Here is a 17004-nt window from a genome sequence, read left to right on the forward strand (position 1 = left end):
GTATTGCAAAATTTTTCATATCTGGATGCCTTTGCCTGTATTTCTCTTCAAATATATCCGGTGCTACTTTTTTGTATTGATTAGTTGTGCTTTCTCATTTGCAGACATATTGCACTATATTAAATCTCTTTTTCTTTCCCATGTCCATATTTCTTCTTTCAATATTGCCTGCTCTTCATGATTCTCCTTACTTGGGGGACTCATTGTTCCATCATGCTGTGATATAACATGTTTTAGACTTTCTACACTAAGTCCTTCACTTTGCAGATATTCCATAACTTCAGCTTCTATTTTTTTAAATTCTACTTTAAATCCTCTGTTCTACATTCCCCTTTTGTGACCTATTTTTTTTTGTATTGTGAAATGTTCCATATCTGGGTGCATTTGCTTATATTTCTCTTCAAATATCTTTGGAACTGCTTTTTTTTTGTATTAATTAATTTGGCTTTCTCTTTTGCATAAATATTGCACCACATCAGGTCTCTCTTTCCTTCCCATGTCCATGTTTTTTTTTATACCTTTCAGAAATCTCTATTTTTGCACTTCCTCAGTCACTTCTTTTTCCAAATGGCTGAAGTTTTCTTAGTCTATATAATGTTTTTCATGAATTTGTTGTAGTAATAAACACAAATTTGCATTCGAAGCTTTTGACAGTTTTTCTTGTGCAAGTATTTTTCTGCTATCTAATTTCTCTCTTAATATTTTTTGTATATCTTCTGTCTGGAAATTCTGGGCTTCTTGCATAACAGTAACAAAACATAATTTCTTTCTTATCCTCAATAGTCCACTTTATCATTTTTATGGCTCTTTTTTGGCCTGTCAGTTTTTGTGATTTTTGTTTACTGCTACTTCCTTCTGTAACTGGGCGGAGGGGGGGGGGTCATACCTCCCAACTGTCCAGATTTACCTAAATATCCAGATTTTTGATTCATGTTTTTGGTCTATTCCTCATAAGATTTGTGTTTTTTGGGTAAATCATTGAGGATTTAAATCGCTAAACAGAGACAGACATTTGGGTTTTGGTCTTCATGTCCTTTAGAAAATGCATTTTAATGCAATACCTGTTATTCTAGCAATGTTGTAACTTTATAAGAGAAACAATTAAAATATGTCCCTATTTTTGGGCCTTTGTCCCCCTATTATTTTGGCTTTGTCCAGATTTCTTGTGCTAATAGGTTAAGAGGTATGAGGGCCAGCCTCCCCCAGGCCTGGCTTAACCCCATTGTACGAATGTTTCCATGTCTTAAGGATTCTACACTATTTTTCCAGTCCTGGCACCAGTGTGCTTACCAGGATTGGGTACTTTTTTTATCCTGGGACTTGTGCGCCCAGCTATCTTTCTTTGTTTCTAACCTACTTCATGATATATGCTATATAAAATACAGTCTATATATCAGTGTCATCTTGGTGAGATTTTGTAAAAACCGGATCCACATCATGGAGGAACTCACCAAGACTTGACGATGAATTCAGTTCCAGCAATACTACCCTCTTTTGCCTGATGATTTTATATCTCTCTGTTCGGACCCCCATCATCTCTCCATTTGGACCCCTATTATCTCTCCATTTAGACCTGGAGGAGTTGCACAATTTGTTATGGAATCAAGCACTCTAGTGTGCAGTGTTAAATGAATCAGTACTCTGGTTCTACCTAGCAGTGTATATTGATATTTTGAAAATTATTTTGTTCTAGCTGTAAAGGTAGAGACACCTTAATATACTGACAATTGTTGTTTACCTGGTTGTGAGCACAGAAAAAAATTCACCCCCTTTTTGCCTATTTTTTACGACAATATCTTAGATTTGGATAAATCTAGATAATTTCTCTTCTCTTTTTTCAGAAAGTTTGCTAGTTACTAGCAACTGCTCAGTCAGGGATCTATAGAATCCTTTCACTGATCACTAGTGATCAGATCTTGTGCTGATTTATACGGCAATCCTGGTAATCCATCAGTGTTACCATGCTGCTTAGTTCCTTTGAAATCAACAGTGTAACCATATTTTCCTAGAATAAGTGGCTAATGCTACAGTCTTGCTGTGGCCACTGCAGACAACCCTTTATGGGGTGAAAATGGAAGCCACTGGCTAGCTAACTCTAATTAATACATTTTTTCCGTAGCAATACCATTTACATGTCTTTACCTCTGGCAAAGGCTTACAGCTTCTCTCTTGATTTATGCATAGATATATCCTGCTCCTGTTGGTGACAAATAAAACCCATATGCAGTGGGATGCTCCATACCATCCAGGATTTTCAGCAGAAGGGTAATGAGAGCTCCATAAGGAAATGCATTATAAGATAGTCTAACAAACACAGAGAGATTCAAGTGTGTCAGCATTTTATCATACATGACTATTTCTTTGTTGTTTGCTGCCCTCCACCCATTTCTACTTAGACCTAGTTTGCAAAAATACAGTTAGTGAATTAGAACTCTCAGGAGGTTAAGTAGATTTATGGTATTAGTTTATCAGTCCAAAGCACAACCACAGTGCGAAGGCTGCAGAGCCTTCATCAAGGCATCCACCTCTCAGGTTATTTTTGTGCTCAGTCATCAATAATAATATATCCATAATAACATATTTCCTTCTTGAAAAATTTACATCTGTCTTGCTTAAAGCCCATATTCCTTTATTAGTCCAGTAACATTCAGAAGCTATTCAAGTCATCTTTCCATGTTACCAGGGTATCTGAAGGATATGATTACTTGTCTTCACTTGTCTTCACATGCCAGTCTGAAGTAAGAATACTATATAAATACTGGCCTTTGTATGTAAAGTCTTTAAAAAAATCTTTCATTCACAACTATGGTTGGCATAATTAAGTTTTTGTATTCTGTACTACCCTGTTTTGGAAATAAAAAAAAATCACAGTCTCTTCTTGATAGGGAATTCCCTTTCTTTAATACTACAGCTATTAGCATGGCACACTCAGCCCCTTCTTCATGTCCATATAATGTTTGCCACCTTCCCACAGTTCAAGTTCCAACTCCTTCTTGGATCTCAGATTATATAACAGCAGGCTCAGTGGTGCTTAGGACTAGCATAATGTTGTTTGTCATTTCTGATCTCCCTACCTTTCATTCTTTCCATACATTCTGCAAAAACATATTCTACAGCAGCAGCTAAAAGCTGCAACAGTCAATTCTACAATGGCTTTATTACACCCATTGGTAGAACATCAGTTTATATCTAGTTTCCAAATGTGTTTTCTGACAAACAAGACTCACTCTGATCAATCACCCTATTGAATTACAAACATGCAAATTCAGTGCCCATGTTCTACCTTCATTTATCACTTGTACCCAGAGTTTACCTGTAGAATCTTAGCTTTTTACCACAATATGTTTGCAGTAAAAGCATTCCTTTCTGAAATGGCACACGTGTAAATCATTCCTAGTGGTCAAAAAAGAAAACAACGGATGTGGCTTCATAGTGTATGGCTCCATTTTCAGTTTCATCACAGCTTTCTTCAAGATGATACATGTAATTGGGCAGTTTCCCTTTTAAGATTATAAATGTAATATCCACCATCACTTTCCCTCTCGCTAACAATGGCCTTTCTTGTGGAATTTTTATAGTTTTTCACATTAAACCAGTAGTTATTTGTGTTGGGATACATTTTTCTATAATTAAACATACATTTTCTCCATGTACCTACTTAGTTTACTGATATTATCCATGATTGTATCTGCTTGCAGTTCCAAAACATTGTTCATTGCTATTTTTATGAAAAGTACCATATTTAAGGGGTTCTCATAAGGTCAAAGGTTTATTCAATAGATACATTTTATGTTTACTTTTAGAATGTACACACTACACAAACGTTTCCCTTAATGCATCAGACAGCAGCATTTAAATGTTGTAGTGCTTATTAAGATAATCAGTTGAGCAGATATAATTTTAATTCCAAAAAGATTTTTGTAGAACAGAAATCATTCTGCAGTTGTTGAATATGTTGGGTTTAAACATGACGAAGCTTTGCTATGCTTTCAAACAATTTTGATGCTGCTTTTTGGGATACCAATAAACTGTGCAGTACTCCAGATGCCTTAACACCACTGTGTTCAGAATAAAATTTCCAGTTTCTCACCTTAGCTTAATCAATCGTCTATAGTCACACTGAAAGTGGCCAAATGCTCTACATGGTTAATCACTTTACCATCAACTATATACATCATGTTTCTTAATCGTGTCCCTTTTTTATTTCACTGTTAAAGACAAAGAACTCTCTTGAAAAGTTTATATAGTCTAAATGAATGTACTTAAGAGGTCACATACAACTGATTCTTGCTCACATAACTACCTGTCAATATGACAAATACTTTTGCTTTCTGTACCATTTAGGCTTAGCTCTCCTTCCTCCTCCATACATACCCATCTCCTAAAATATCCTGCATATGGGATGAGCTAGTCACCAATATGCCAAATCTGTCTTAAACTGCATACACATAGCATGTCATGGAATGAAAATACACCAGGGCAGGAATGTTAAGAAGTACTTAATAGATGTGGTGCTCAAATATAAGGGTACTTTCTTGGGTGCATGGACATCTAAGTACATGCATGATCATTTTCAAATACTACACACAGTACCATAATACATAGAAATGCACATGCATTTCAGTTCAAAACAGCAAAACAAGACCATATTTTCCTAATGACACATTAACTAACTGTGGTTCACAAGGAAAACTTTGACACTGATTAGAAAGAAAGTGCTGACAATGAATAATGATGCTGTTCTGTCATTTTTTGCTGATACTAACTTCTCTACAGTGGACTACAACTGCGGTGGTGGTGTTGCGGTAGCGTTGTCTCCTCACAGTTAGACGTTGCCCGTTCGATTCTCAGTTAGAGCGTCTTCAGTGTGGTGACATGCGTGAACAGGCATTCCTTCATTGAAGGTTGTGTGTTAGGCCCGGCAAGCCAGCACGTAAAACTCTACTGCCAATCATTAGCGGACCGGAGTTCCACTGTGGCGACCCCTAACCGGGAAAAAGCTGAAAGACACAAACAAACTAACTTCTCTACAGTCTCCAGAAATGGAGCACTATACGAGATGAACACTAACATGTATTTCTTTAGAGCTCTGGATAGTAAATATATTTGTCAAGTAGTCACTGTAAAGGATTAAGGTTATGAGCTCTTAACAAGCTACTGCCTGTAGTTCAAGGTTTGATTCTCACAGCATCTGTTTACCTGCCACATGACTCTGAGCAAGTTATTTAACCAAAAAGTCCTCAGGGCCGAATGGGAGAATGAGACTAGGCTCCTCAATGATCTTCTGGACTGAAAGCCTAGTAACTACCAATGAGCCTATGAACTATAATGAGTATTTCAGAAAATGGTGGTCACATTGTCATTTCTTAACAGTTTTTAACCCACATTTTCAGAAAACTGTCAAAGATACCATGAGCTGGAAATTATAACAAATCATTGTACAGTTCTTGCTGATCTGATTATTTCATACCTACTGTACAAAGTCAAATTTTAGGATGAACCTCTAAGTTTCAGAAAATGAAGCTCATTAAGAAAACAAAAACAAAAAAAGTCAGTTCTACACTGGCACTTTTTTGTTGTTTTCTTGCTTTTTTCAGTTTTAAGCATCAGGCACATTCATAGTTTTGTTTCTTAAATTTAGCTCATGAGGTAGGTAGGCTTCATGCAATGAGGGTATTAAAATGTAGGATTAAAAAATATAGCTGCCAAAGTTATGAGTTTGTTTAACTTGGTGAATATCCAAAAGAAATGTCTACATCCTGCCTTTGAAATATGATGGTAATGTGATAGTCATAATGTTTCAGACATAGTGCAGTTTTCCTTTTCATGTATTTCTGATAATTTATATTTATTTACTTTAGTTGATTAGCCAAGTTACTTCTATTGAAAAATATTTCATTTCTAAAGAGGACCTGGAGAGAAAACATCAGCAATACGAAACGTAGGCATAGTCTCAGAGTACTCAATCAAACTAAGCAATATATCTGTAAAAGAAAGCAAAGTACTCAGAAAAACTGCCTTGCAAACTTGAGAAAGGTATGCAGACTCCAACCAACTGTTATCTCCAGGCCAAAACCAAAGCCAGAACCTGAGGTACCATCTTCTAATCAAGAAATTAGAATTTTCAGTGTCTTTTTGCATAAGAAACATGATGACAAAAATGAATGATGAAAAGTCTGAGACAACTAACAAAACTATGCACTTGCATTCAATAAATAGCATGTAGTATTGATAGTTTTCAATACTTTTGATCTCAGATTTAAAGCACTGCCATTCCTTAAAAGCAAGTGTCCCATAAATGTGACAAATGATGACATTAGGTATAAAACCCAAATGGACTGTTAATACAGACTTGTAGAGCAGATGATAAATATGGATATTCTGTCAATCCAGTAATATTTTCCTCAAACTCTAGAATGAACTGCTTTATGATTTAAAATACATAAAAGAAGATCTTTAAGATATAATTGATAAAAAATCTACAGCAATAATGTAACGGTCAGTATGGGGGCAACTTATTAACAACCACTTATGAAAAACTGTGTTCCCAACACCTTTATCTTGTCTTTATTCCAGCTTGTATACTACTTGTAATACATTTCTTTCCAGTAATATAGATTCAGTTTCTGGTGCTTATTATTGTAAAATGAATGATGGTCTACTCACAGTGGGTGTATCTGTTGATGTGATGTGAGCCTTTGAGATTGTCAACCATGAATTTACACTGCTTAAACTCAAAAAGCTTAACAATACAAACTATACAGTCATTTGGTTTAATAATTACCTAACAGATGGGACTTTTCAGGTCTACGCAGAGAACCAGTACTCCATAAATGGTTCTCTCTACACTGGGGAGCACCAAGGAGCTGTGCTAAGCCTCCTTCTTTTTTTTTTTCATTAATGATATAACAGAAGATCTTCCCACTATAAACATCATATTATACACCAATTATATCTTACTCTTGAGGTAAATAATATGGACACAGAATTGCAAGCATGATTACAAGTTAGCAACAATCATGATTACAAGATAGCAGCAAATATAATTACAAGATAGCGCCACCAAATATTGCCTCTGGTCTGTCATTTCTAATTCATCCTACAAAACCTAATATAATGCTGCAGTTTGCATCAAGCTAACATCTTACTTAAGGATCCTCATAGCAATGTTAACCCAAATGTCTCCAAATACAAATACTTAGGTATTACACTAGACACCTCTCTTTCTTTCACTTCCCTGTCACAGGCTATCACTAGCAAGGTGCTAGCTCTCCTCAAATTGTGCTACAGTATACACAACTCTTGAGTCCTAAGGCCAGCTGTTATAGCCAAGATTGCCCTCATCATTAAACTTGAATAAAGATTATCTCCTCTGGCCATTCACACATCCTACAAAACATAAAGTATCCAGAGAAGAGAAATTAAGATCTTTAGATATGCCTTGCTAGCAGACTCTGAGACACACCAGTATAAACTCATAAAAAGGACTCAATTGCCTATCAGTTCCAGATAGAGCTAATTTTTTGTACAGCTGCCTACTGTTGAAAATCTTGACATTAGGTTGCTGCCTTCCACTAAGAATAAAATTTCTTTTAGGGAGAAAACCTACTCGCTTAGAACTAGGCAAGATAATGACATCATACTTACCGGGCCTCGTTTCAAAAATAAAATAGGGGAGAAAGCTGTTAAGCACTTAGGCCTTGACACATGGAATCATCTCCCCAAAGAAATTCAAATGCTCTCTTCTCAGAAAGAGATCAAATTATCACTGAAATCACATTTCCAATAAAGTCAGTTACAAATGCTTTAGAGATAATGGTTAGTTCTCCTACACACTCTCACTGAGCCACTCCAGCCTTTGCACTACCATCTCCATTTAATAATTTATAATACTCAGCAATGAAAACACCAATTAAATAAGTAAATATTATACATAAGATGCTTTTGTCACTTTATATTTGTATAATTCGTGAATGATATCCTGTTTCAGCAATAACTGATTTTTGTATTACTGTTTCACTTTTATATCCTGTTTGCTTGTTTGATCAACTGCTCTTTGAGCCCAAGTCATGGCTGAAAAAGCTCAATAGACTCCCAGTACTAATAAATACTAATAAATAAGTAAATAATGATTCTTTGATAATGCTTTCAGAGACCTTTTAAGCTTACAATTTAGTGACATGAAGTTTTTAATATGTTTGCAGGCTTTTTTTATTCCTGTTGTTGATCACAGTTCTATGTAAGGATATTTTTTTCAATTGCTGTCATTTTATACCTATGTATACATCTCAACTGATCATACTATCTACCAATATATATATATATATATATATATATATATATATATATATATATATATATATATATATGGATCCCTATAAGATGATAGAAACTTCATTTGACTGAATTCCATTTGACTGAGACCATAAGACTGAAATTTCAAAATACTGAAAAGTCACTTGACTGAAACCCAAAATACTGAAATCTTACAATGCTAAATTTCAGTATACTGAATTGTAAAGTAGACAATATAAAACCAAAATAGGTAGGGGGCTGTGCCCCCCACACCACCCTAACTATATATACTAACTCCAGGATTGCACTACAGTGTTGAAAAGGCCCTTTTCCCCGCTGTAGTGGGATCCTGGAATTAGTATATATATATAGTTAGGGGTTGGGGGCACAGCTTCCCACAAAAGGGGGTGTGGAGGGAGTAGCCCCCCACCTATTCTGGTTTTATATCGTCCACTTTATAATTCAGTATGTTGAAATTTAGCATCGTAAGATTTCATTATTATGGGTTTCAGTCAAGTGATTTTTCAGTATTTTGAAAAGTCTGTCTTATGGTCTCAGTCAAATGAGATTCAGTCATATGAAGTTTCTATCATCTCATAGGGATCCATATATATATATATATATATATATATACACACACACACACACACACACACACACATACACACACACACACACACACACACACACACACACACACACACACACACACACACACACACACACACACACACACAGATAAAATCAGCATTAGGTAAATGGCCCTATAATCAATGTCTGAATGTGAGTGACAGCACAAACATGTGAATATTACAACAGCCGAAAATGTAATTGTGTGAAACATTCAAATGTGAACACGATTGTCAAAAGCTATACATAATATCTGCCAGACTGTTCACAACAACAAGGGCAAAAAAATCCAGTGAAACCACACATAATGCTAAATTTAATTTACTATATCAAAGGAAGGCAGAAATAAAATAGGCAAACATGGAATGGCACTAAGATGAGTAGAGCTTGAACATATCTTACCCAAAATGTACTTATTCTGCAAGTATGTCACATCTCAGTACCCCAAACACTGTTACAACCTCTTTTGGGTGCAAAAGAGCTGTTGCCATTATCTTACAAGCAGACAAATTGGATTTTGAATCCTCACCACACATATCTGTCAAGGCACAAGCCTGCACCTTTGCCAGGCATTCTGACAGTAGTGGAAAAGACAGCCATGCACAGAAGTACTTGGAAAGTTATACTTTATGCTTTTAAAAGCTGCAGGCTCAAAATCCATCTGTAGAAAAGGAGATGCATACTTCAAATCTAACTCAGCAAATGTATATGATGTGATTTCTCATAAAATTATAGGTGGCATATGACTTAGTAGCCATTTGACAATATACTAGCAGGACACTCTTTACACACTCCAAATGCCTTTTCAGTCCATGTATAATATAAAGTTGCCATATAACTATCCCTCTGACCAAATATGTGCCATCACAAATCCATAAGTGACTGTTAAACAAATCCAGCAAATTATTCTCGGTTTATAGTATTAGCATTTGCACACCATCAGCACAATCCTTCACAAACCTGAAATTGCCATCACACAGCGCAAAGTCTAATAGATTAATGTCTGCTACAGTATCTGGAGAAAGTTTCACTGCTTTCATGGCTTTTTAGCCTACTCTATTCTGTCTGATGTAAAGTATGTCAATTAGGCAAAACCGCTACAAGCTCTGCAGTCCCTGAGTGCAGTACATATTCCGCAGTGTCATTAAGGGTATCCCAGCTAAGTAATGCTCTCTGAGCCATGGCAAACGCTACACCATAAGGAACACTATCAGGCAGATCAGATGTATGATAATGCCTTACAGCTTTGAGTAACTGCTCCCCATTACCAGTTAGAACAGGCAGAGCCATGACATTTTTGTCCTGATTCTTTTTTAACACATTCCCCAGTAATGGTAATCTGCACTCATATTCAAGAACATGGACATAGCAATTACTAGCAATCATTTCCCTTTTTGGGATTCAACATAACCATACTCCTCCTCTTCCTTTCCAAGTATAGTCCGACCTGCTGGGAGTCTCATCCATACTTAACTCAGCGACCATGTTTATGTCAGCAACATGAAAACAGTGTGCTATTCTTCTTGGTTACCGGTTATGAGATCAATCGCACAAACGCCAAATCGGCTATTTGACAAATCCTACCATAAAGTAAGGTACTCAATGCAAGACTGCTGCATGTCTCAAATCATACTTACCACAAACTACCGCATAATGCAAATTAGAATGTCCCACATACTGTGAGACAGCATCAGATACTACACATTTACATGACAGTTGCAGACACTGTGTAATACCACTCGCACATGTTACACTAAATTGACACAAACACCACAAACCCACACACACACACACACACACACACACACACACACACACACGCACACATGCACACACACACACAAGCATTGCACACCTTACAGTACAAGTCCATCTGTAGGCTGGACGTCCATCTGCCCACATTATTACAATTCATATACTTCAGCAACTACCATATTTTTGAACTAAATTATGTTGCTCACCATCACATTCACACAATGGTTGTAGCACAATACAACACACCTCAGTCAATGTCACCCAAAGAATATTTTAGTAGCCCTGTGTGTATCTATAGATAGATAGACAGGTAGATAGATAGATAGATAGATAGATAGATAGATAGATAGATAGACAGGTAGATAGATAGATAGATAGATAGATAGATAGATAGATAGATAGATAGATAGATAGATAGGTAGATAGATAGATAGATAGATAGATAGATAGATAGATAGATAGATAGATAGATAGATAGATAGATAGACAGACAGACAGACAGGTAGGTAGGTAGATAGATAGATAGATAGATAGATAGATAGATAGATAGATAGATAGATAGATAGATAGATAGACAGACAGACAGGTAGGTAGATAGATAGATAGATAGACAGACAGACAGACAGACAGACAGACAGACAGACAGATAGATAGATAGATAGATGGATAGATAGATAATATATGTCAAAAGACTGGACACTCAAAATATCAAAAAAGAAAACCGTTTTATGCAGTGGGCAAGCCCATCACACCCCTCCAAAAATGTTATATACCAAATGACAAGCTTTACATATTCTGGGTTTTAGATATTTTGTGCTATAAACAGCTTTTACATATTTTGACTTTAGATTAAATGAATGCCACTCTCTCTCTCTCTCTATGTATATATATATATATATATATATATATATATATATATATTTATATATATTTGTGTGAGTGTGTGTGTGTGTGTGTGTGTTCTGAATCAGACTGGATTATTTCTTGTAATGCAGAAAATTAAATTATTTGCATGCATTGACTTTATGTCCATAACAATTCTGAGATAAACATTTGGGGTGGCACAGTGGTGCAGCGGTTAATGCTGTCACCTCACAGCAAGAGGTTCTCTGGTTCGATTCTTGGCCAGGGTACCTTCTGTGTGGAGTTTGCATGTTCTCCCTGCATTCGCGTGGGTTTCCTCTGGGTACTCCGGTTTCCTCCCACATTCTAAAGACATGCATCTGGAGCATTTCTCCCCAGGCCTCCGCTGAAAACAGGATCTGTGGAACCTAGTCGGACTTTCCTGGTCAACAAATGTTAAATAAAAAAATAAATAAAATAAATTTGAAATGTCATGATTCATAATTCCAAATCACAGAATGTGGAGAATGAATGGCCATAAATCCAGACTTACACATATTAAGTTCAGGATTGCTTTTTCTGAGAACATTCCCTTTCCTCTGAGGTATGGAAATCTCAAAGTTGGTATATATAAGTTCTGTGCATGTTGGGGCCTTGCAAAAAATATGTTAAAAAGAGTGATGTTTGATATTTGCACTTTTCCTGTATTTTTAACCTTTTTTCATTATTTTGACAACTGGCAGAGTTGAAGAAACTTTCATTTCAGGCAAGAAATTAATGCAATGTATGTCTCTTGCTCAACTTGGAGAATGAATATGCCTGGCCTGTGCTATGTATGTAGAAAAAAATAGGGCAGTTGGGAATTAGAACTGAGGTAAATGGGTGTGATAATTCAGACAAAAAAAAAATAATCAAACCATAACTGAAAATGTCAGTACTTTTCTTTTTCTTCTTTTTTACTGTATTGTTTTCATCTGCTCTTTAAGGAGTTCATTGTCCTAAACAACTGAGCTCTTTATTATATTAAATAATATTTATATAATGCTTCTTCACAATAAAAACTGCATCAGTCATAACAGACTCTCCAGCTGTTTAGTCACCTCATTTTACATAGCAGACATCACTTGCATTTTCTGTGTGTTTCAGTAAAAATGTAAGGAACAGAATATTTAAATCTGGATTTCTATAGTTTGCTGAGGGCAGCCTGAAATCAAAGTCTTTGTAGCTAAGTGTAACCTTATCCTGCAAACACATCTGATGTAATTCTGCCATAGATTCTTCTCATGAGTGGAATGATTTCAAATCAATAAAGTGTCAGTTCCACAAATATGAATCAATATTTATATTGTTGCGATCTAAATGGCAACTTGCTGCATTCCAAGCTACACCCCAACTCTATGGATTTCTCAACACCCAGAAATGTCAAACTAAATTGTTGTTTACTAAAACCAAGGGGTTGGATTTATTGGTACTTTCCAGTGCAAGTGTTAATGAATGAGAAAAACAATGCCATATTAAAACCAATGGCCACAAAAATATAAACCTTCCACACACATTTGTTAATGAAATAGCCAGATCTGTAAAGCTGAAAGAAACTTGTATCACCTGAGACTAAGCTCAGAATCCTTCTAAAGGAGATGAGTATGAAATGTTAAGATGTGTACTCTTATTGATAATTTATTGTGCTTTTTGCAACATGGAACTTCCTGTTGTGTGTGTGCTATATGCATCTCATTACGTAAGTGCATTTCATCTTTTTGTTTTTCTTTTTTATGTAACTTTATATCTCCACATAGCCTAGTTATGACTTGAAAAAAATCATCAGGTTTGTCCACTTATCTGACTATAAAGCAAACGTATGTTAACAAATCTATCATGTGACTATTATGTGAACAACTAAAACATGTACAAATATGCAAGTGTTAAAAAGATTCTAATTAAAATGTCAGTAACAATGATGGGTAAACACTAATGGTAATCACAGTTTCTATCACAGCTACTATGGCTGCCTTATAGTACTTGGTTCTCCAGTTCTTAGTTGTGGTATCTTTTATGTACAATCTGCCTTTTGTCCATACGGGTTTTCACCAGGTGCTATGGTTTCACCCCACATCCCAAAGACATGCCATAGGTGATCTGATTATCCCTGCAAATTGTAGAAAGATGTGTATACCTTATGTGAGTGCATTTGTTGTATCCTATAATAAACTGACATGTTATCTAAAATAAGTTTCTCTGCCCTCTGCCCTTTGAGGAAATAAGACAAGCTCCCAATTTTGTCACTGTTGACTTGTATTGGTCAAAAGCCTTTAAATCTTTAAAGAGGTTTATTTTTATTTCTTCCTTGTTTTTTCAGTGGTGTTTTTTATTAGTGTTTTTATTTTTACAACCTTCAATTGGGACATTTAGTTGTTATATTTTATTTCATGTTAAAAAGCATGTCAACTTCCTCTTAAAACGCTATACCTTCCGTATTAACTTTACCAGACGAGGATGTTAACCTCCAACCAATCCACTAAGGGACATAATAAATACTTATCACCACAGGGACATAATAAATACTTATCACCACACCCTCTACCCCTACTGGTAGTAGTAATACCCAATTTCTCTGTTTTTCAACTTTTATTAGTGACAACCGAGTGTATATAATGTATATAATTAATTATAATAGGTTTACATATATGGGTACATATTCTCTTATGAGATAATTCAGTATGTGCAATTGCAAATACTTCCTTTTATGATCTTATGTTTAATTGTAAGTATTTGTTTAGTAAATGTTAATCATATTTCTTGAAGTTTATTATTGAATGTATTTGATAACATGCAAATATTGTAAGTGAATGCAAAGTTTTTTCTTTTGTTTGTTCTTCTTTTATCTGTATCTGTATTGTATATGGAAAATTGTAATAAAAATCATATTACAAAATAAAAGCATGCCAACGTGCAAAAAAATGAGACTCAGTCTTTTCTTTAGGAACATTTTTTCTTTGGTAAAACAAGATATTTTCATGGCTTCCATTTTGAATCCTCCATTATGAAGTGACTGAACATTTTAAGAAAAAGTATTACAAACTTACTGCAGTTAAAGCCATCATTTGCCTTTGCAATTACAAGCTCTTAACAAAGCCAGTTTTCAAAATATCCATTTAAAAACGTCTTGCAGTAACTCATCTCTTAACATCTTACCACAACAAATCTGGACAAAGCCAAAAAAAAAGTGAAGAGAGCAAAGGTCTAAATTCAAGAACAAATTTTAATTACTGCTCATATAGCCTTAACACATTTTGCATGAGAATGTATTTTCTGAAGGCTAGGAAGTATGAAACTCAAGATTCTGTCTCTATTTAATGACATCAATCCACAATGACTTGCCAGAAAACCACAAGTTTTATGAAGAACAAACCAAAAATATGAGGCAAAACTCTAGACGACTAAGAGGTATGCAGTTAACTGCATGACAGGCATTGCTGTTATTTTCCATTTTATAGATAAATATTTCTAATACCTTTTATGGAAGAAGTTTATAAAATAAAAATGCAGTAAATTTAAATCAAAGCTACAGAATATAACCTAAAAGGTATGAGCATGCATTCCCTCTGGTCTGTGCATATTCCGTTACTGAATTTACCTCACAGCTGTAGCTGCTCCTTTGCATGTTTCTTGCATACAGCTTAGACAATTGTGATCAGGACTCTAATTGTAACCAGTCTGGCATGTGTTTGAGAGACAGATGTCAAGCAATTCACATCTAAAGTGAAGCTGTTAATGATCTTGTGTGAGACTACAGCTTTACAGTAATAAGGAATGCTTAACAGAAACATGTTAAGTGCTTTTTGATGTAAAAAAAAATGCTTTCCAAGCCCATCTATTCTCCAGTTTTGGAGACTACGCACAGCATTTTTTGTTCACAAAGGCTGGATTTCCTTATTAGTGATTAGCTACTGCCTATACATTAGTTGTTGTTTAATAAGGACTTTACAGTGGATAGTTACTGTCTTGATTACCTCGTGCTTTCTCATTTATGGACCTTGTATTTTTAACAACTATGGCTGCAGTCCATCTTCAGTGAAACTCCATGTGTGTCTGTGTGAGAGAGCATATGTGTGTGTGTTTATCCATCTATCTACACATTCACATATGCACAGTTCAGTTGTACAAGCTAATTACCCACTTAGTTTTCCTTTCATTTACAAATTACTGCACTGGAATATTAATATGTAAAATGTTAGTTTAAGTATGTTTCATTTTTATTCATTTGTACTGTATGCAAAGAAAAAAACAGCAAGATAGTAAAGACAGGAAAAAAGAGGTTAGGTGAATTAACCTGAGTTTTCTGCATATTACTTTCTGATGCAGGCTGAGCACATTAGCCAGCTATAAAAATTCTCAGAAGCACTAAACCCGATTCGTTTTTACAGACTTCATTCTATGTGAAACACCTGTTCAGTTAATTTTATCCATCCATGACAAATCTTATATGAATTTCCATCAGACATACTAGGTCTATCAATCTTAAATAAAGAAACTCAGATTGCTTAAAGACTCATTTCTACAGTTCCTGGATAGTAGTTAAATTTCACTTGGTACTTACAAACCACTTTAGACATGGAGACACACCCCCTTCATAAGCTCTTCTTTCTAAGTGTTTTGGTCACAGAGGAGGGAATCCAAATATTTTCTTACCATGTTCTGTTGTAATATCATTTTGTCTAACTTCTTTGCTATTTTAATTAGATCCTCCTCTAAAGCCATATCCTGTTATAAAGTCCTTGTTTTCGAAGTTGTCAAAATAAGTCCCGTTAGAGAGACTTGATTATGTTGATTCCTGTTTTGCTCAAAGTTTTGGAGAAATGACAGGAAGGAGGTGTGGCCACCTCGCAGGCCATACTACTACAGCCAGTTCTAGTATACAGTTTCTGCCATCTGCTCAGACTATTTCTTTTTCTGTTTTGACACTGGTTATATATAGCACAAAATGACTATGCAGGTCAAATTTTTAACAGGCCCAGTATAAATGGGTTTATTATTACTTCTTTATGTAAATAAAAACAAAGTATTCACAACTTTCTTTATCTAAGTATATCTTTTAGCAGTAAATGATTACAAGTTATTCAGGATACCTTATACAACCTTGTCTTTAATGACTTCAATGAACTGCAAATATTTCTAGGCTGTAACTGCTGCCAGGTTATTAAGTATTTGTATGTCATTTTCTAACTAAAGAAATTGTTCCTTGCATTTTTTCATACTAGGTATTTAGTGAACTGGAAAGAATACTCTTAAGGACTCAGTGTATATAATATATATATATATATATATATATATATATATATATATATATATATATATTTTTTTTTTTTTTTTTTTTTCTACGTACTGTTTGCACTAGCCCATTTTCAGGTACATCACCACAGAGAGAGAGAGAGAGGGAGAGGCAAAGAGCAAGACACATAAATATGGTAGAAGCAAGATTAA

At 35.2% G+C, this 17004-nt stretch overlaps 1 protein-coding gene across 4 annotated transcripts in view; it reads right to left on the bottom strand.

Moving 5' to 3' along the window:
• LOC122792228 (transcription elongation factor A protein 3-like) overlaps positions 1–16429 on the bottom strand; it is a 1160229-nt gene extending 1143800 nt beyond the window's left edge. For all 4 annotated transcript variants that reach the window (XM_044059974.1, XM_044059973.1, XM_044059975.1 and 1 more), the window contains exon 1: positions 16213–16429. In XM_044059974.1, the coding sequence (XP_043915909.1) occupies positions 16213–16281 (69 nt within the window). In that variant the 5' untranslated portion in view covers positions 16282–16429. The remainder of the gene's footprint in view (positions 1–16212) is intronic.
• Between the last annotated feature and the right edge of the window lie 575 nt (positions 16430–17004).

The sequence above is a fragment of the Protopterus annectens genome, chromosome 1.part2 (assembly GCF_019279795.1).
Source record: "Protopterus annectens isolate FY-2018-M chromosome 1.part2, PAN1.0, whole genome shotgun sequence".
In the NCBI taxonomy this organism is placed as follows: Eukaryota; Metazoa; Chordata; order Ceratodontiformes; family Protopteridae; genus Protopterus; species Protopterus annectens.